Raw genomic sequence first — 21,169 nt, 5'->3', positions numbered from 1 at the left:
TAATACGACGGCGGCCATTTTATTTCTCCTCATGATTGCTCCCTAGAGAAAACGAACCCTTAAAACTAATGAGAATGATATATATATATATATATATATATATATATATATATATATATATATATTATATATATATATTATATATTATATATCTCTCCTTTCTCTCCCACCAGTATTTTCAGTAAAATGTATTTTATTAATTCCCAGAGAACCCTTTTAAGACTTTTTTGATCCAACATCTCACTGATTAATTCCATAATATATGAGGGTCGTGTCATTTTACCCAATACAGAGCTCCAGATCCCATCTATAGACCTAGTTACATAACATTTCTGCTAAATACAGCCGCCACTAGGAGCTCAGGTGCTCACAGCATAGCATAGATTTAGTGAGCTCCCCTCTAGTGGTGGCTGTATAATCTGTATGTAGTGAGCTCCCTCTAGTGGTGGCTGTATAATCTGTATGTAGTGAGCTCACTCTAGTGGTGGCTGTATAATCTGTATGTAGTGAGCTCCCCCTAGTGGTGGCTGTACAATCTGTATGTAGTGAGCTCCCCCTAGTGGTGGCTGTACAATCTGTATGTAGTGAGCTCCCTCTAGTGGTGGCTGTATAATCTGTATGTAGTGAGCTCCCCCTAGTGGTGGCTGTATAATCTGTATGTAGTGAGCTCCTTCTAGTGGTGGCTGTATAATCTGTATGTAGTAAGCTCCCCTCTAGTGGTGGCTGTATAATCTGTATGTAGTGAGCTCCCTCTAGTGGTGGCTGTATAATCTGTATGTAATGAGCTCCCTCTAGTGGTGGCCGTATAATCTGTATGTAGTGAGCTCCCTCTAGTGGTGACTGTATAATCTGTATTTAGTGAGCTCCCTCTAGTAGTGGCTGTATAATCTGTATGTAGTGAGCTCCCTCTAGTGGTGGCTGTATCATCTGTATGTAGTGTGCTCCCCCTAGTGGTGGATGTATAATCTGTATGTAGTGAGCTCCCCCTAGTGGTGGCTGTATGATCTGTATGTAGTGAGCTCCCTCTAGTGGTGGCTGTATAATCTGTATGTAGTGAGCTCCCCCTAGTGGTGGCTGTATAATCTGTATGTAGTGAGCTCCCTCTAGTGGTGGCTGTATAATCTGTATGTAGTGAGCTCCCCTAGTGGTGGCTGTATAATCTGTATGTAGTGAGCTCCCCCTAGTGGTGGCTGTATAATCTGTATGTAGTAAGCTCCCTCTAGTGGTGGCTGTATAATCTGTATGTAGTGAGCCCCCTCTAGTGGTGGCTGTATAATCTGTATGTAGTGAGCCCCCTCTAGTGGTGGCTGTCTATAGCAAGAATTGTATCATGTAACTAGGCCTATGGAGCGGGATCTGAAATTAAAGGCATATTCCAGTATCCCCTAATGACTAAAGAAAGTGTTACTTAAGGGTTTCCGACTGCTGGGACCCTAACGGATCCGAGAACTTTGTCCCTGTAAGAAGCATCACTTGAGCATGCGCTCGGTCACTAATCATCTCAATAGGACTGCTGGAGACAGGCAAGTACAACACTCGTCAACATCTAACAGTCCCACATGTACTCAACCATCATGCCAGTCACGCAGGACCCCCACACGCTGGTGTCTGACCCCCACTGATCTAAGTTGTCCGCTGTTCACTGCATATGGGGTGTAACTTGTAGTACCAGAACACCCCTCAAACTTCCAAACTTGTAAAGCTGTAATAGAGGCAGAGTTTCGGACCCTGTACAATACACATTTCTGCACCTGATTTTTCCGGTAGTCTTGCTGCGAATGCCTTAGTACTCGGTAGCAGAGTCGGCATATATGTCTAAAAGGTGCGTGCCGCTGATCTCCGAGCTCCTCCAGCCGCAGCATCGGACCATCCCCGCAGTCTGTAAACGGCGCCTGCAGCAGCTTGAAGATCTTTAGAGAGACACACAAGTTACCACCGAGCAGCTTTCAGGGGGGACACCATGTGTATAGAGGATACAGGCACCTGTTTTAGGATATTCTGCTCCCGCATCAGCTTCTGACGCTCACGGTTGGGTTTGTTCACCAGAACCTCCAGGACATCCTGACCAGAATTCACCCCAGCAGTCACAAAGTAGACCAGTTCCTCCAGGAGCTTGGTCACAGCCCTGTCAGATAAAAGAAGAGAGTTTAAAGGAGAACTCCACAACAATTCACATCTATAATCAGCATAAAGTGTTGAGAAAGATACTTGGTTTCAATTTCCTTGTATTTATCTCCTGTTACATTGTATCTTTTCCTCCAGGCACATCTAAAGCCCCTTCTGCAGCTGGCTCTCTGAATTACACCATGCTTTATCTTTCTTCACACTACTGTCCAACATCTAACCTCCCACAATGCATTGCACTCTGGCAAGTGGGTGCAAGCTACAGAATTCGGAGCACAGCTCTGGATGCAATTTACATACAAGACCTGATATAGTACAAGATGCAGATGTAGCTCTGGATGTGACTAGAGTAGAAGAGCAGAAGTGTTAGGTTTAAGTTACTAAAGACAATGTGGGGATCAGTTTGTGGTAAAACTAGAAGTCCCAGCGTTCCTTGAAAGCTGGTGATGGCTATGGCATGCTGGGACTTGTTGTGTCCCAGACTCTTCACCTTCTCTCATTCTGGGTGATCGTTCCTTTCTCCAACTTTCCCGCAATGGAAGACAGAACTTTGCTGGCATCGTTGGCAAAATCCAGATCTCGCACCTCGGCAGGTGAGACGGGAACTATGGCGAAGGCTTCCTTGTCCTCCTTTATGGGTGACGTACCAATCTAAGAGACAAGCGAGGACCACGTGACCAGGACTATAACCAGACCTCTAGTCAGGGCACAAACGGCAAGACCGCTGGGTGCCACTCACCCTTAGCATGACCGGCTTCTCCTCATCCTTGTCTATAGGGCTATTGGTGCTGTGGACCCAGGTGTTGGTGCAGAGATGACGCAGCCGAACATACGAGTTCCTGAAAGTGAAGAAAACCCCCAATAAAATCAAATCTGACCAGAAGATCTGCAGCCTCCTAACTACAGGCTCATAGCGATCACATGGAGCCACGAGGCTCAAAGCACCTCAGCGATTGTAGAATACCTTGGCACCAGGCTGTCTCCACCTCGGAGGGTGGTAGGGTCTAGCTCAAAGATGGAAGAGATATCATTGCCTTCAGGGACAGACACCAATGTACACTTGATCTTCTCAGAGTCCATGCAGAGCCGGGCACGGGTGGGGTCCTGTTCTGCGTCCATCTGATAAGTAAAGGGGATTTTTGATGGACGTAGAAACCAATTCAGATGTAAAGTTTGATATGTACATGATAAGAGGCACCAGGGAAAAAAATAAAATAAATGGACAAAATACTTGCATGAAAGAAAAAAAAAAAAGAAGTCAGGTTATCCATAAAAACCAGCCTGGAGTCGGCCCCTTCCTGCAACTTTAACTACCGTCTACCCTTGTGAACTTCTGCACGGCTCCGGACCAGAATAGAAATGCTCCAGAATGACTGCATGCAGGCAGCGCCTCCGCCCAACCCCCCTGAACCCCACAGCGACATTCTCCTACACCCCCCTTTATGTATACGGGCAGCGGCAGACGTCAGAGTTTAATCCCCTCTTTCTACCGGTAACATATGCCACCATAGAAAATACTACAGAAATCACCACTGGAGGCTTCAGTGCCGTCGGTGCAGCTGAATGGCTCTGCGGTGGGCACGGATCAAGATCAGACAATGGGAGCCCCGTGTACAGGACATACGGCTTTCTTGTAGATCATGAAATGGGCAAGAAAGCTGATGCCAGGCAAAATGCAAGGTGAGGTGGAAACGGTGGTCGGGAAAGGGTTAACAAGCTGGCATCCTTCCGGTAGCCATGCTATAGGACGAGAAGGATCTTCTACGGGCTAGCCTTTACTTACGGAAACCTCAGACTCCAGGCAACCTGCATCAAAGTCAGGATTTACCTGGGGAAAGAGAACCGGAAAGTGAGCCTTACCCACGTGGAAGGAGCGGGCGAGAGTTACCCATGAGGTGACCCACCATAGTCAGCCAGGATTCATTGTGGGCAGTGGCTCACTCAAGCCCTGCCGGTCTTCAGCTGGGGATAAATCGTGGCCTTCAGCCTCCGTGGAGGAGTCACTCACCTCTGCTGCCAGGTAATGCCCAGTTGCAAGATGCTTGAACCTAAAGAGACTGTTCCAGTAGCCCGCGCCACCTCTACATGGGTCATGCTGCACCACCTAAAAAACAGATTTACAAAGGATTGAGGATTTAAAGGAGTGGTCTCATCATGGACAATGGGGGGTATATTGCTAGGTTATGCCCCTACTGTGTTAGATAGAGATCGGGGCCCCGCAAGCGAAGGAAGGCGCACTGCGCATGCACAGCCGCCCTGCATTAATTTTCTATGGCTCGGCTATTTCAGTCGGGCCCTATAGAAATGAATGAGTGTGGGGGCCGCGCATGCACAGTACGCTCCCATTCAGCCCTCCAGCCGCCACCACCACCTTGCGGGGCTCAGTTCTCGATGTAGGTGCGGGTCCCCGCACCTATAAGACAATGGAGGAATATCCTAGCAATATACCCCATTGTCTATGATAACAGTCCTCTTAAAAGGGTTGTCCATAATAGGGAGAGAGAGTCAATAGACATTTTCTCATCTCATGGTCAGGGTATCGAGGGGTTACAGAGGGCGTCTCTTGCAGACTTTGTGAACGCTCCATCAGAAACTTTGGACACAAAAGATAATCAAGTTCTGAAAGACGTTTCATAAGACTCAAAAGGTCTTTGGTTCAATTGGCCAAACATCTACACAATCTGAACTCGTACTACATTTGAGGTGGGTTTGGATCACTTACCTCGACTTCCCACAAAGCCTTGGAGCTGGTAGCCGAAGTGGCCGACTGCCGCCCTGTCGTCCTGAGAAACACGTACTGCTTCTTCCTGTGCTCGTCACACGTCAAGAACTTCTCCTGCTCGGCATGGAAGAGCCGAACCACATCGCCCTGCAGACAGATAATGGGGTCACCCAGAGCGGGCAGCATCTCCTCATCCACAACCATGATACATTATGTAGAGAACGGAAAGTAACATTTTATCACTGCAAACGTCACAAAGGAGTCACGATTTTCATCTTGTACCTCAGTAGGAAAAACACCCGATACCAAGGAGGCATAAATGGTGACCCGTTAATGAGACGCTCTCAAATCGCCGAGATTTTATTAAATTCACCATTTAAATAAACCTTCATTAAAATATTGTTAACCCAGGTTTAAATCATGCGGAGCCCACGCATAAAAATTATAGTAATGAAATATTAAAAATATAAAAATGGCCAAACAGTTATTCATGACCGTTTTTGGACGGCGTCTTGTTCAATGGATATTATTGTCCATATACAAATAGCAGCAGCTGAACGGCAGCTAACCTCACATGTGACATATGGGTTTAAATCACTGCACTGGCTGACATTCCGGCAGCGTTAATTTGGATATGAGTGGCAGGGTTAGCGGTATACGTGCGCGGTGTCTCTATAGTCACATTAAGCCGAGGTTACTCGCGACCACGTAGTTTTCGGTGGGGTTCCCACCTTTCGTGACTCTCCCCGCTGTATCTCTCTTAGTCGGGTCTGTGTGGTTCCCAGTCGGCTTGTGATCAGCTTTACAACTCCACTTTCCGCCATCTCAGGACACAAGCGCACTCCTCCAAATAGCGCAGTGTGTCAGCTTAATAAAGTGTGGATGGAGACCTGTTTTTCAGTCAGCATTCACCAGACGCGTCTCAAAACAATATTGTTTCTTCCTCAGTGGTATATGTTCAAATGAGTATAAACCTGAGACTCCATTTTGGATCCTTTTTAAATCGTCTTAAACAAGGTGAAATCAAATACACGACCTGGATCGCTTTAATGAATGTGTCATTCACATGATGCGTTATTAACGCAACGATTAACCGCATTATATCTCACAATAATATATGGTAAAGTCAATATGCGATATTGCTTTAAGAGAGAAATATATAAAAATAAAAATCGCCATTTGAAACATGTTCCAATGTATCTTGTTAATACATATTACCCGTCACCATTTTCTTTTAGCGATCTTACTATAAATGGCCCATATAGTTTATATAGGTGGTGCCTGCACATCAGACTGTGTCACGGCTCCTCCCATGACCGAGGTGAGAAGATCGGCGAGATCGGCAGCACGTGCGGCTATCTGACAGTCTGTTGTTTAGTGACCACCACACCCCTTGTCAGGTGCAGCCTGTGGTCATTACTGAGGCTCCATTTAGTTCACTCTCACACTGCTTACCATGCGGTTGATATTTCCTGCTTGGTGTGTTGTTTCTGGGAATCACCGGCTTCTCCATTCCCTCTTTAAAGATTAGTGCTTTTGTTGTGTGTTGTTTCTGGTCCTCAGGGAGACGCTGGGTCCTTCACCTGGGAAAGAACCAGTAGTCTCATTCCCTCCCACCATGCCTAGGGATTTCCAGGGTCTCCAGGGCCTAGGTTCCGGTGTATGAATTCTCCCCCTTCAGGGTCTACTCATACTGGCAGGAGTCGGGGAGAGGTCTAGGGATTCCTAGGAGGTCACCATCCCTCTTCCTTAGCTTTGAGGCCTAGGCTCTGGTTAATTTCTCTGTTTTCTTGTGTTGTCCCCTCCTCATTACATGTGACATTATGGTTACATATTGGCCTAATCTAAACAGATCAAGTAAATGGCAACTTAATTTAACATCAAATGTGTATTACCATCCTATTTATAACTAAATGATTAGCATAACTAAAACACTGTTAATATATATGTGTATGGTAATAGTACACTAGATGCATAATGATACATTTTATACAATGTTTTTAGTCATGATCATGTCCACACCCTGCGTTTCTTTTATTTAAAATCAATCATTATGGTAACACATTTTGGCTATGGAAGTATACAGCAATCTGTCACTAATATAGGTTTTATAGTTTTGCTGCCAGAGCCAAATGTGAGAATAAGGGGGGAATAAAAAAAAAATACTCTAAATGTGTTCTTATACTACTAACTGTGTAGAATTCTTGAATGCACTATTCAATGTTTTTAGTTTTGATGCCCATGAAATTTTACAAGCCTGAATTTGGAAGGTAAATCAGCTGTAGCTCATTGACATCTCAGCTTCTGCTTACTTTCGACACTCGGCTCCTCGTCCCATTACTTCTACTACTTGAAGATATGGGATGGGGGGGGGAAAGACGCAGGGAACGTCAGTGCGTAGATGTGTAACTAGGAACCGACATCTCGTGTGAACAGTCCAGCCATCCTCTATAGAAAGCCAAAAATCTCCAACTCAGCATTCAAGCCTCTTGGCATTAAGGTTCCAAATTCATAGATTCTTCTAGCTTTGCACCCAGACATTTGGGCAATAAAGTCTCCGACTCCAATTATGTGTAACGGTTTCAAGCGCTGCAAAATTTTAATCTTTAGGGTCGCTTTCATGGTAGGTTTTAAAATGATTTGAAAGTGTGCGCTTTTCAAAGCCTTTTTTGGAGGTTAATATGTTCGGCAATTCTAGTCTTTAATGTTCTTTTTGTTCGTCCACTATATTGCCTTTGACAAGGACATTCTAATATATAGATGACCGACTTGCTACTGCAAGAAAGTAGTTCTTTTATTTCCCACTGGTAATTATTTGTTATAGATTTTTTATTTATTTTTTTATTTGGAAATTCATCTGTCTACAGTTCTGCCAATTGCCACATCTGAAGCCACTAAATGTCATCGTTTTTTGTCACTAACGTTTAGCATTAGGTTTGAATTTTTTTTCTGTTGGTGCCATTTGTAACCCCGAATTAAGCGCTTTTGTATACACTATGGGGGAAGGGGTCGATCTGGGATAATAGAGCCCCATATTTTAACTTGTTTTTGTATTCTCTTAGATACTCTTATATTTAACGTTGAATGGTAAATCTAATTTACAGGGGTCAGATCTTGTACGTTCAGCTTGTTCTGGTTTGAATTCAAAAAAGGTGGTTCTGTCTAGTTTTACTTCTCTGATTTTTCTAGTGTATCGAGTGGATACTGTTTTTCCAGAAATTGGGCCTTTAGATTTTCTCTTCCAGTGTCTAAATTGACTTTTTGGTACATGAAGTAACCATCTTGGTAGATGGCAGCTGGTGTGAAGGATGAAGCCAATTTTAGCTACATCCTTTTGAAATATACTACAAATGAATCTCCCTGCATTTCTATTTTGAGATCCAAAAATTCAGCAGATTTGTTATTTATATTGGGTGTAAACGTTAAGTTATATTGATTGAGTTTATGAACTCAATGTTTAATGTGCGCCTCCCCAAATCAAAAAATATCATCAATGTACCTTCGCCAGAGCACCAGGTCCGCTCCCAGTCTGGGAATGATGGAATACTGCTCCCAAGCCACCATAAATAGATTAGCGTAACTGGGGGCGAAGCTGGTGCCCATAGCGGTAACTGTAGTCTGTAATAACCATAATTAAAATAAAAATAATTGTGACTGAGTACAAACTTAATACCCTCCAAAATAAAAAAATATGTTCATTTAGTCTTTTGTTAACATTTTTTTTTATACTGCTTGGATACCTCGTTCATGTGTATAATGCACCAACGTCAAGTGTGGCCAGAATCCAATGGGGTTGGCATACTGCATTTTCCAATAAAGTTATTACTTTGGTGGTATCTTTTAAATGTGATTGAGTGTTTCCGACATAGGGTTGCAGAAATCTGTCCAAATATTGGGACAGATTTGCTGTTATAGACCCTATGCCGGAAACGAGCGCTCTTCCCGTAGGATTAATAGGGTCTTTATGGACTTTTGTGATACAATAAAAGACTGGAAGTCTACACAGAGTTCACAAAATGAAGTCAAATTCAGATTTATTTAAAATCCCACGTTGATGTGCCCTCACGTATCTGAATCAATCGTTTATAATAGGCCTCAACTGGATCTTTGTCTAATGGCACATATGTATTGATATCCGCCAGTTGTCGCTGGCATTCTGCTACATATTTTGCAGCATCAAGGATCACGATCGCTCCGCCTTTATCGGCAAGGAGTATTGTGATCTCATGGTTTTGTTGTAGCTTCTTCATTGTCATCCCATATCTTCAAGCAGTAGAAGTAACAATATCACAATAGTAGCATGAAAGTTAAGATGCCGGTTATTTGTATACATTTTTATTAATATTTATGGGGCCGTATGATCAGATCAGAAGGCATTTCAAAGGTTGGAATCCTAAGAATTGAAACGCAAAGTGTGATCTTTACCACAAGTAAGAGAATGGGACGAGGAGCCGAGTGTCGAAAGTAAGCAGAAGCCGAGATGTCAATGAGCTACAGCTGATGAATCACCTTCCAAATTCATCCTTGTAAAATGTCAGGGGCATCAAAACTAAAACATTGAATAGTGCATTCAAGAATTCTACACAGTAGTATTAAGGGTACTTTCCCACTAGCGTTTTTCTTTTCCGGCATAGAGTTCCGTCACAGGGGCTCTATACCGGAAAAGAACTGATCAGGCATATCCCCATGCATTCTGAATGGAGAGTAATCCCTTCAGGATGCATCAGGATGTCTTCAGTTCAGTCGTTTTAAATGATCAGGCAAAAGAGAAAACCGTAGCATGCTACGGTTTTATCTCCGGCGAAAAAAAAACTGAAAACTTGCCTGAATGCCGGATCAGTCCTTCCGGCCTGTGCAGACCGGTAAAAATGTGAAAAAAGGTACAAGACTGATCCGTCTGTCCACATGACAAGCGGAGAGACGGATCAGTCCTTGCAATGCATTTGTGAGACGGATCTGTATCACAAATGCTTTCGGTCAGCGGCGGATCCGGCGGGCAGTTCCGACGACGGCACTGCCCGCTGGATCACACTGCCGCAAGTGTGAAAGTAGCCTTAGAACACATTAAAGATTTTAAATATTTTTTTTTTTTTTACCCTCTTTTTCAGCCCCCGGATCTGTAGCCTTTTGTATCTACTAGACAGTGTGGGCACCCACCCAGCCTTTAGACTGTTATACTCCGTGCTCTTAACGGTCCTTCACCTATGACCAGTTGAGCTCCGAGTCCGTCATTTCTTGTTTGGCTGTAGGGGCTCTATTAAATGTATTTATTTTTACCATTTATAGTAAGATCGCTAAAAGAAAACAGTGACGGGTAATATGTATTAACAAGATACATTGGAACATGTTTCAAATGGCGAGATATAGAATATTATAAACACACACACACAAAAGAAATATCGCATATTGACTTTACCATATATTCCCTTACGTCCTACCAGCAGCACAGATGGGGTAACCCCCCCCCCCCCCCTTAGGACCGACGGAATTTTTAAATGAGCCCAAGTAATAAACTTAATGAAACACTTAAGCATACTCTAGAAAAAGGAGGGAATCGCCTCCAGCCCTCCGGACAGGTGGACTAGGCGGCGATTTCCCCTCCCTCTGGGGGGGGGAGAATCTTTTTTTCAGTTTGTCAGCGAATCTTTTTTTCAGTTTGTCAGCAGGCTGTGCCTTCGTTTTACTGTGTGTTTTGACCGGCAGTTTACCTGCTGCCAGCTCTACGCAGTGGCGCTTTGCTGCGGTGTCCTCATTCCTCTTCCCTTGCGACCGCCATCTTCCGGAAGCGTCTGACGTCACTTCCGGTGCTTCCTTGCGACGCAATTTTCGCCTCCTCTTGCGATTTTTTATTATAATCCTCCTAGAGGATTTCTAGTGTTCCTTCCTTTCGGGGGGAAACTTCCTTTGTTAATATAGTGTTTCTCCTCTGGGGGCGGGGGCCTCCCCCATTGTGCACCATTGTGGTCTCTGGCTGCACATGCTTGTTAAGCTAGCTCCCAGAGTCCTATAAGCTGGTGTTCCTCCACTTATTGGTGCCTTATTTCTTCTGGTCCTCATTGTCAGCTTCCGTTGGTCTGCCTTTTTTTTTACCTTTTCTCCTGAAACATTTATAGGTAATTTACAAATGTTTTACTTGTTTCTTTTTCCCGCAGTGATGTCTTCTCCACGGGATTCGGATGGCAGAAAGGCGGGTGCCAAAAGGAAACCTTTATCTTTCTAGGATTATAGCGCTCTTTTAGAGGATAGCTATCCCTATTCTAGGTGTGACAGCTGCCATTTGAGGGTCCAACCTTCCACCGAACCTACGATGCAGGATATGTATCAATAGGTGAAGACCTATGTTGAGGGATCCATCAAAGGAGTTAAGCCTGCTGGATCAGAGACTTCCTGCGCAGACCCCTTTGGAGTCTTCAGCTCCTTGGGTTCTTCCTCCCTTGGATGAGGAGGAGCTTACTTTGTGCTTCTTTCCTCCTGATAAGACGCAAAAGTTGCTTAAGTCCATCAGGTTGGGGGACTATGATGTTGACCCGGGGGAGCCCTCTGGTCGGGCACTTCGTGTCTTTAAAGAGGATGAGACCCTTTTCTCCGTCATGCATACAGAGTGGAAGAAACCCGAAAAAGGTCCGGTTCGAACCAAGAGATTTAGAACCATGTTTCCGATGGCTAAACCCTTGGTGGAATCGTGGGGTTCCATTCCCAAGGTGGACATGGCTATTGCCAAATTGTCCAAGCGCACTCTGGTTCCAGCAGACGATGGGTCTAGTCTGCAGGATCCCCTTGACAGGAAAGCGGAGTGCACTCTCATGAGAAGTTATACGGCAGCTGCAGCTTCTACGGCCATTGCTGCTACAGAAGTCTCTACGTTCCTCCGGTCTCGCCTAAACCAGACCCAGACAGACGTGGATCAGAAGGTGTCTCGGGACGACATTCTGGCGGCTTTCAAGACGGTCAACCTGGCGATGGATTTCCTGTGTGACAGCGCAGCAGCTGAAATTGGCAGCCAAATCCATGGCCCTTGTGTCAGCGGCCCGTAGGCCTTTGTGGCTTATGACAACTCCTAAGTACAATTTATGTGGCCTTCCCTTTGAGCCCAACCGTTTTGTTCGTCTCGGAGCTAGATAAGATCATGGAAGGCCTGGCGGATAAGAAGGGGAAAGAGTCTTCCAGCAGTCAAGAGCCCGGAGGGACTAGGGAGCACAGCAAAGAGGTTCGATGGCGCTCTCGCGACGGAGCCAAGGGTAAAATATCCACCTTCTGACTATGGGCCTCCGAGGCTCTTGGATGACTCCTGTTACTCCTGCCGTCCTCCTAGACTTCCCCACTCCCCTGCCTCATCTTCCCGTCGGGGGTCGCCTCTCCCACTTCAAGGACATTTGGAGCCAAGAAATTTCGGATCCCGGGGTCCTGAATGTCATCTCAGAGGGATATTTAATCAGTCTTATTTCTCTTCCTCCGGACAGGTTCATCAGGACCAAACTTTTACAGGCCACAAGGAAGTCGGTTCTGAAGACTTACATTCAGGATTACATCCCCAAGGGGGCTCTGGAGGAGGTTCCAGCAGGGGAACGGGGCTTCGGGATCTTCCCAAGGCGTCAGGGGATCTTCGGATGATTATCGATCCGAGATATTTCAAATCGATATGTAAGGAAGGCGAGGTTCCGTATGGAGACCATCAGGTCAGTGGTTCACGTTCTCAATCCTGGAGATGTGATGGCAACCCTGGACCTCAAGGATGCGCATCTGCACATCCAGATTCCTCCTGCTTCCAGGAAATAACTCAGAATTGCGGTCCAGATTTCGGGGGTCAGACACCTTCAGTTTGTTGCCCTTCCCTTTGGCATTTCTTCTTCCCCTCACACTTTCACCAAGGTGGTAGTTTCTGTGGTAGCAGCTCTAAGGCTACTTTCACACTGGTGTTTTGAATTCCGTTTGTGAGATCAGTTTCAGGGATCTTAAACGGTTCAAAACAGAGATCAGTTCAGACCCAATGCATTCTGAATGGATAAGAATCCGTTCAGAATGCATCAGTTTGCCTCCGTTCAGCCTCCATTCCGCTCTGGAGGCTGCTTGCAGCGTTTTGATGTCCGCCTGACGATGCGGTGCCAAACGGATCTGTCCTGACTTACAATGTAAGTCAATGGGGATGGATCCGTTTTCACTGAAAATATGGTGCAATTGAAAACTGATCCGCCTCCGATTGACTTTCAGTGTAAATCAAAATGGATCCGTTTGCATCATCAGGAACAAAAAAAAATAAAAAATGGATACAAGCGTTTGCATTATAGGTGCAGATCAGTCTGTCCAGATACCAGACGGATCCGCACCCAACGCAGGTGTGAAAGTAGCCTAAGGCTCCAAGGACTGATCATTCCTTATCTGGACGATTGGCTTTTAAAGGCCTCTTCTCTAGCGGACCTGACCCACCATCTTCATGTAGCGATCTCCTTTCTGTTGCGCCTAGGGTGGATCATCAACTGGCAGAAGTCAAACGTGAGCCCGTCGACTTCAGTAAGATATCTAGGCTTCATAATCTACTCCGTTGGGATGTCTCTCCGGTTGACTCCAGAAAGAAGATCCCGAATACAGAAGACGGCCGAATTCCTATCCATGCCTCGCCGAGTCCCAGTTCGGACTCAAGAAGATGTTGGGGCTCATGTCAGAGTCTGCGGAAGCAGTCCTTTGGGCTCTATGGCACTTCCGGACGCTGCAATCGGAGGTCCTCTCCAAATGGAACGGGCTGAACTCTCTGCTCCCTGTCTTGGCGAACTCTGCATTCCCTAAGATGGTGGTTCCATCTTTTAGACAGGAAGTCTATGACCCAGCTAACCTGGGTCATATTCACAACAGATGCATCCCAAGTAGGCTGGGGTGCTCACCTAGACTAGTCTCCTCAGGAGCGGCTCCTCTCATCCAATCTCTGCGAGATTAGACCTATCCGGCTAGCCCTCCTTCACTTCACCCCTCAGATCCGGGGCAAAGCGGTGAAAGTCCAGTCAGACAATATGACTGTGGTACTTTACATCAACAAGCAGGGAGGCCCAAGATCACGTCCCCTCCTATCAGATCGGGGTGATTCTGGATTGGGGAGAGTCAAACCTTTCCCACTTATCTGCGATCCACATTCGAGGCTCCCTCAATACGATAGCGGATCGGTTGAGCCGCGGTCTTCAAAGAGTGGAGTGGTCTTTACATCCGGAGATATTCAAGCAGATAGTCCTCAAGTGGGGGATGCCAGAGGTGGATCTCATGGCAACAAGTTTCAACACCAAGGTGGAGAGGTTTTGCATCCTTTACAGGGAGGACAACCCCCTGGCGACAGATGCCCTGTCAATATCCTGGAGGTTCAGGCTGGCTTACATCTTCCCTCCATTTTCCATGATTCCGAGGGTATTGATGAAAATCCGTCAGGATCAGACCTCGGTGATAGCCATCATACCGTTTTGGCCAAAGAGATCCTGGTTTACCCAGTTCACCCAAATGAGTAGAGGGCAATATTGGAGGCTCCCCCCTCAGCAGACCCTGGTGTCGTGGGACACTCACCTCTGCTCAGATCTGCACAGGTTCAACATGACAGCCAGGAGGTTGATCAGTCCCTTCCCAGAATAGAAGGGCTTTCTGAGTCGGTCCTGAGAATGCTGTCTCATTCAAGAGCAGACTCTACTAAGAGAGCCTACCCAAGGATTATGAGGATATTCTCTTCTTGGTGTTCCTCAAAAGAGGTGGCATCTGCAGATCCGCCCCTCCCCATCATCCTTCACCTTCTGCAAGATGGCCTTGACAAAGGCCTTGCTCCATCTACCTTGAGGATTCAAGTTTCAGCCATTTCAGCTTGCCTCAACAAGCCTCTCTCAGGACCTGCCTACAGTACCGAGACCCATTCCTCAATGGGATTTATCAGTAGTTCTCAAGGGGTTAGCATCTCCCCCGTTTTGAGCCTTTGGAGGAGGTGGATTTCAAGTTTGTCACATGGAAACTTTTTTCTCCTTGCAGTGACTTCCGCCAAGAGGGTCTCTGAGCTTCAAGCTCGCTCAGCACACAAGCCCTATACCATTTTTTTGCAAGACCGGGTCCTTCTAAGATTTCTCCCGTACTTTAGGCCTAAGGTTCCTTCGTTCCAGAATATCAACCATGCGATATCCCTCCTGGTTCTTTCTACACCTTCTACCTCCTCCGAGGAACCTGCTATACATCCTTTGGATGTCTCGAGATGCCTCCGGATCTATGTGGATAGATCAAAAGAATTCAGGAGAGATGAAAATCTTCTAATCCTGTTTGCCGGTAAGTTTAAAGGCTGTAAGGCATCTAAACCATCCATCAGTCGATGGATTAAGGAGGCAGTTAGGGAATCCTTTGTTTCCCAATCTCTAGACCTTCCGGGGTTTGTAAAGGCCCATTCTACCAGGGCCGTAGCTACTTTTGCCGAGAGGAGTCTTCTTCCGCTCGACATGATTTGCAAGTCTGCCTCCTGGAGCTCTGAATCAACGTTCATCTCCCATTATAGATTGGATGCCAGATTAGCTGAGTACTCGGCCTTTGGGCAGACTATACTTGGTTCTGCCAAGCATGAAGGCCCTCCCTAGAGGTTCTTCTTGCTATCTCCCCATCTGTGCTGCTGGTAGGACGTAAGGGAATAGTTAATTTCTAACAATAATTTGTTTTCCCTTAGTCCTAACAGCAGCACACAAATATCCCACCCTAGTAAGGCTATTTTTTTCTTGCTACAAAAGTGGGCTGGAGGCGATTCCCTCCTTTATAGGGGAGGCTTAAGGGTTTCATCAAGTTTATTACTTGGTCTCGTTAAAAAAAAAAAAAAAATCCATCGGTCCTACCAGTCCATGGGGGTGGTTAACCCCATCTGTGCTGCTGTTAGGACTAAGGGAAAACAAATTATCGTTAGAAATTAACAATTAACGCGAGATATAATGCGGTTAATCGTTGACTTAACGCATCATGTGAATGATACATTCATTAAAGCGATCCAGGTCATGTATTTTATTTTATCTTGTTTAAGAGGATTTAAAAAAAAAGGATCCAATATGGAGTCCCAGGTTTATACTCATTTGAACATACCTGTATACCACTGAGGAAAAAACAAGAGATTGTTTCGAAACGCACCTGGTGAATGCCGACAGAAAGACAGTGTGGACGGAGACCTATTTTTCAATCAATTGGAACCTTTTTAAGCTGACACACAAAGCTTTGGGAAGATTTGGAGGAGTGCGCTCGTGTCCCGAGACAGCGGAAAGTGGAGCCGTAAAGCTGATCACAAGCCGACTGGGAACCACGCAGACCCGACTAAGATACAGCGGGGAGAGTCACGAAAGGTGGGAGACCCCACAGAAAACAACGTGGCTGTGAGTAACCAAACAGACCCATTCGGCTTAATGCGAATATATTCTAAACAGTATAGAGACACCGTGCACGTATACCGCTAAGGCCTCGTTCACATCACCGTTTCTCCTTTCCGTTCTCCGGCTCCGTTGAGGAGCAGGAGAACGGAAAGGACGGATTCTGCAGATAACTGAGCGTAACGGAGCCTAAAGACCCCATAGACTAATGGGGTCCGTTCAGTGTCTGCTCAGAACATGATTTTTGAGCGGAGATGAAAGCTCTGAAATGTGTGCACCAGGATTATTTGCTGAGCTCTAAGGCCTCTTTCACACGGGCGTCACGTTTTGACTCAGGATGTGTCCCGGGTGCATTGCGGCAAACCCGCGCAAGTAGGTACGCAATTGCAGTCAGTTTTGATCGCACGGGTGCAATGCGTTTTGCACGTGCGTGATAAACTGAATGTGGTACCCAGACCCGAACTTCTTCACAGAAGTTCAGGTTTGGATTCAAGGTTGTGTAGATTGCTATTATTTTCCCTTACAACATGGTTATAAGGGAAAATAGCAATCTGAATACAGAATGCTTAGTAAAATAGGGCTGGAGGGGTTAAAAAAATAAAATAATTTTTTTTAACTCACCTTAATCCACTTGTTTGCGCAGCCGGCTTCTTTCTTCATGACCTGGGTAAAGGACCTTTGATGACATCACTGCGCTCACATGGTCCATCACATGATCCATCACCATAGTGATGACCCATGTGATGAGCGCAGTGACGTCACCACAGGTCCTTTTCCTCAAAGAAGGAAGAGCAGCCGGGCTGCGCGAACAAGTGGATTAAGGAGAGTTAATTTATTATTTATTTTTTAACCCCTCCAGCCCTAGTGTACTATGCATTCTGTATTCAGAATGCTATTATTTTTTCTTATAACCATGCTATAAGGGAAAATAATAATGATCGGTCTCCTAGCAACAATGCACGAAAATCTCACCGCATCCGCACTTGCGATTTTCACGCAGCCCCATTCATTTCTATAGGGCCTGCGTTGCGTGAAAAACGCACAAAGTAGAGCATGCTGCTCATGTGCACAGCCCCATAGAAATGAATGGGTCCGGATTCAGTGCAGATCCATCAGTACCTAAGGCTACTTTCACACTCGCGTTTGGTGCGGATCCATCATGAATCTGCACAGACGGATCCGTTCAGATAATACGAACGTCTGCGTCCGTTCAGAACGGATCCGTTTGTATTCTCTTTAACAAAGCCAAGACAGATCAGTCTTTAACACCACTGAGTCAATGGAGGACGGATCAGTTTTCTATTGTGCCAGATTGCGTCATAGAAAACGGATCTATCCCCATTGACTGACATTGTGTGTCAGAACGGATCCGTTTCGCTCAGTTTCGTCAAAGTAAAATGGAGACGGAACAGGGGCAACTGACGCGTTCTGAGCGGATCTTTTTCCATTCACAATGCATTAGGGCAAAACTGATCTGTTTTAGACCGATTGTGAGAGCCCATGACAGATCTCAAAACGGAAAGCCAAAACGCCAGTGTGAAAGTAGCCTTAAAAAGGTGGGATCCGCCTAAACCCAGCCAGAAAATCCAGCATGCAAGATGTGTCCAAGGCATCAATCAGTGAAGTACTAATTGCATTACTTGAAGCCAAAAAGCAACTTTTATAAATTGCCCCAGGCCTGTGCGATTGAAAGGAAAGGTCCAGCAAAGGGTATCATACTACCTAAGGGTAGAATTAGGAGAGACACCAATAATGGTGGTAACTTGGCAACCAACACAATGTATCAAAACATCTGAGACATAGAAGACTGCTCCATCAACATTTATCTTTAAACAGGTTAGATTTTATAGACTGTGGTCTTTCTATCTGACCTGCACCCCAAGGCACACGTTATTTTCTGCTTTATACAAAGACCCCCCACATGTGGACAACCTCAATAGGAGACCCCAGTAGAGGAGGGGGTTAAAACAAAGGGGGGGAGGGGGGACAAAAAAAATAAAAATAAATAAATAAATAAAAAAGGGTTAAATCCCATGATTTGGGCAGGACTAGGAACTTTAGTGCAGACAGACATGTTGAGGCCATGGCCAGGTCTGTGTAAATCAATATGCCTGCTGAAGGGTCTAGAAGCCCCCCACTTTATATTCCTGCTCCAGTAACCGGACATCATGTCTCAGGTCTAGGATTCCATTAAACACGGCTATAGATGTGTCCACCAGACGTGACCTGTACCATATTCTGTACTCACCCCCTTCAAGATGTCATCCTTGTTGTCGCTCCACTTCATGAACAGAACAATCTTCCAACTTGTGTTACAATTCACAGAATTAACCTGCAGCCGAATGGGAGACAATTACCCAAAAACTAATTGCTGAGGTGACGGCAGAGCAAGTTCTACAAAGGTCACTGTAATATTCATGACAAAAACAAATGTCTTCTATGCAAATGGTGCAGCCCATAAAGTACCGTATATGTCATTAGATAGGTTTGACCCCAAAACAGCCAAGAGTCACAGCTGGATGCGTCATTATCTAGATAAAGGAGCAGAGAAACCCAAGTACTCACCTCATTGCATCCTGGGTTATCTGCCAGCTGATGACTACTGGCATGTAGAGGCTGCCCAGCATTTACTGGGTTAAGGACAACTTTATCTCCGATCACCACCTGCAAGGAAGAAATATATTTATCTTGATGATAAATAACTACTGCCTCCTATGCCCAAGAATATAACTAGTATAATACTGTACCCCATTGTACAACTGCTATAATACTGCCTCCTATGTACAAGAATATAACTACTATAATACTGCCTCCTATGTACAGGAATATAACTACTATAATACTGCTCCTATGTACAAGAATATAACTACTATAATACTGCTCCTATGTACAAGAATATAACTACTATAATACTGCCTCCTATGTACAAGAATATAACTACTATAATACTGCCTCCTATGTACAGGAATATAACTACTATAATACTGCCCCCTATATACAAGAATATAACTACTATAATACTGCTCCTATGTACAAGAATATAACTACTATAATACTGCCTCCTATGTACAAGAATATAACTACTATAATACTGCCTCCTATGTAAAAGAATATAACTACTATAATACTGCTCCTATGTACAAGAATATAACTACTATAATACTGCCTCCTATGTACAAGAATATAACTACTATAATACTGCCTCCTATGTACAAGAATATAACTACTATAATACTGCCTCCTATGTACAGGAATATAACTACTATAATACTGCCCCCTATATACAAGAATATAACTACTATAATACTGCTCCTATGTACAAGAATATAACTACTATAATACTGCCTCCTATGTACAAGAATATAACTACTATAATACTGCCTCCTATGTAAAAGAATATAACTACTATAATACTGCTCCTATGTACAAGAATATAACTACTATAATACTGCCTCCTATGTACAAGAATATAACTACTATAATACTGCCTCCTATGTACAAGAATATAACTACTATAATACTGCCTCCTATGTACAGGAATATAACTACTATAATACTGCCCCCTATATACAAGAATATAACTACTATAATACTGCTCCTATGTACAAGAATATAACTACTATAATACTGCCTCCTATGTACAAGAATATAACTACTATAATACTGCCTCCTATGTAAAAGAATATAACTACTATAATACTGCTCCTATGTACAAGAATATAACTACTATAATACTGCCTCCTATGTACAAGAATATAACTACTATAATACTGCCTCCTATGTACAAGAATATAACTACTATAATACTGCCCCCTATATACAAGAATATAACTACTATAATACTGCTCCTATGTACAAGAATATAACTACTATAATACTGCCTCCTATGTACAAGAATATAACTACTATAATACTGCCTCCTATGTACAAGAATATAACTACTATAATACTGCCTCCTATGTAAAAGAATATAACTACTATAATACTGCTCCTATGTACAAGAATATAACTACTATAATACTGCCTCCTATGTACAAGAATATAACTACTATAATACTGCCTCCTATGTACAAGAATATAACTACTATAATACTGCCTCCTATGTACAAGAATATAACTACTATAATACTGCTCCTATATACAAGAATATAACTACTATAATACTGCTCCTATGTACAAGAATATAACTACTATAATACTGCTTCTATGTACAAGAATATAACTACTATAATACTGCCTCCTATGTACAAGAATATAACTACTATAATACTGCTTCTATGTACAAGAATATAACTACTATAATACTGCTCCTATATACAAGAATATAACTACTATAATACTGCCTCATATGTACAAGAATATAACTACTATAATACTGCTCATATATACACTGCGTGCAGAATTATTAGGCAAATGAGTATTTTGACCACATCATCCTCTTTCTGCATGTTGTCTTACTCCAAGCTGTATAGGCTCGAAAGCCTACTACCAATTAAGCATATTAGTTGATGTGCATCTCTGTAATGAGAAGGGGTGTGGTCTAATGACATCAACACCCTATATTAGGTGTGCATAATTATTAGGCAACTTCCTTTCCTTTGGCAAAATGGGTCAAAAGATGGACTTGACAGGCTCAGAAAAGTCAAAAATAGTGAGATATCTTGCAGAGGGATGCAGCACTCTTAAAATTGCAAAGCTTCTGAAGCGTGATCATCGAACAATCAAGCGTTTCATTCAAAATAGTCAACAGGGTCGCAAGAAGCGTGTGGAAGAACCAAGGCGCAAAATTACTGCCCATGAACTGAGAAAAGTCAAGCGTGCAGCTGCCAAGATGCCACTTGCCACCAGTTTGGCCATATTTCAGAGCTGCAACATCACTGGAGTGCCCAAAAGCACAAGGTGTGCAATACTCAGAGACATGGCCAAGGTAAGAAAGGCTGAAAGACGACCACCACTGAACAAGACACACAAGCTG

At 44.2% G+C, this 21,169-nt stretch overlaps 1 protein-coding gene across 6 annotated transcripts in view; it reads right to left on the bottom strand.

The window, feature by feature from the left end:
- ITPR1 (inositol 1,4,5-trisphosphate receptor type 1) overlaps nt 1-21,169 on the bottom strand; it is a 97,494-nt gene that overhangs the window by 47,084 nt on the left and 29,241 nt on the right. For all 6 annotated transcript variants that reach the window (XR_005774377.1, XM_040408694.1, XM_040408696.1 and 3 more), the window contains 9 exons: nt 18,760-18,858; nt 18,443-18,526; nt 4,847-4,993; nt 4,133-4,228; nt 3,089-3,243; nt 2,864-2,963; nt 2,615-2,775; nt 1,984-2,125; nt 1,752-1,910 (listed from right to left, as the gene is read on the bottom strand). Coding sequence is in view for 5 of the 6 variants with exons in the window: in XM_040408694.1 (XP_040264628.1) it covers nt 1,752-1,910; nt 1,984-2,125; nt 2,615-2,775; nt 2,864-2,963; nt 3,089-3,243; nt 4,133-4,228; nt 4,847-4,993; nt 18,443-18,526; nt 18,760-18,858 (1,143 nt within the window). In the remaining variant the exon portion in view is untranslated. The remainder of the gene's footprint in view (nt 1-1,751; nt 1,911-1,983; nt 2,126-2,614; nt 2,776-2,863; nt 2,964-3,088; nt 3,244-4,132; nt 4,229-4,846; nt 4,994-18,442; nt 18,527-18,759; nt 18,859-21,169) is intronic.

Source organism: Bufo bufo, chromosome 9 (genome assembly GCF_905171765.1).
Source record: "Bufo bufo chromosome 9, aBufBuf1.1, whole genome shotgun sequence".
Classification (NCBI taxonomy): Eukaryota; Metazoa; Chordata; class Amphibia; order Anura; family Bufonidae; genus Bufo; species Bufo bufo.
This window is presented reverse-complemented; position numbering and strand designations above follow the sequence as displayed.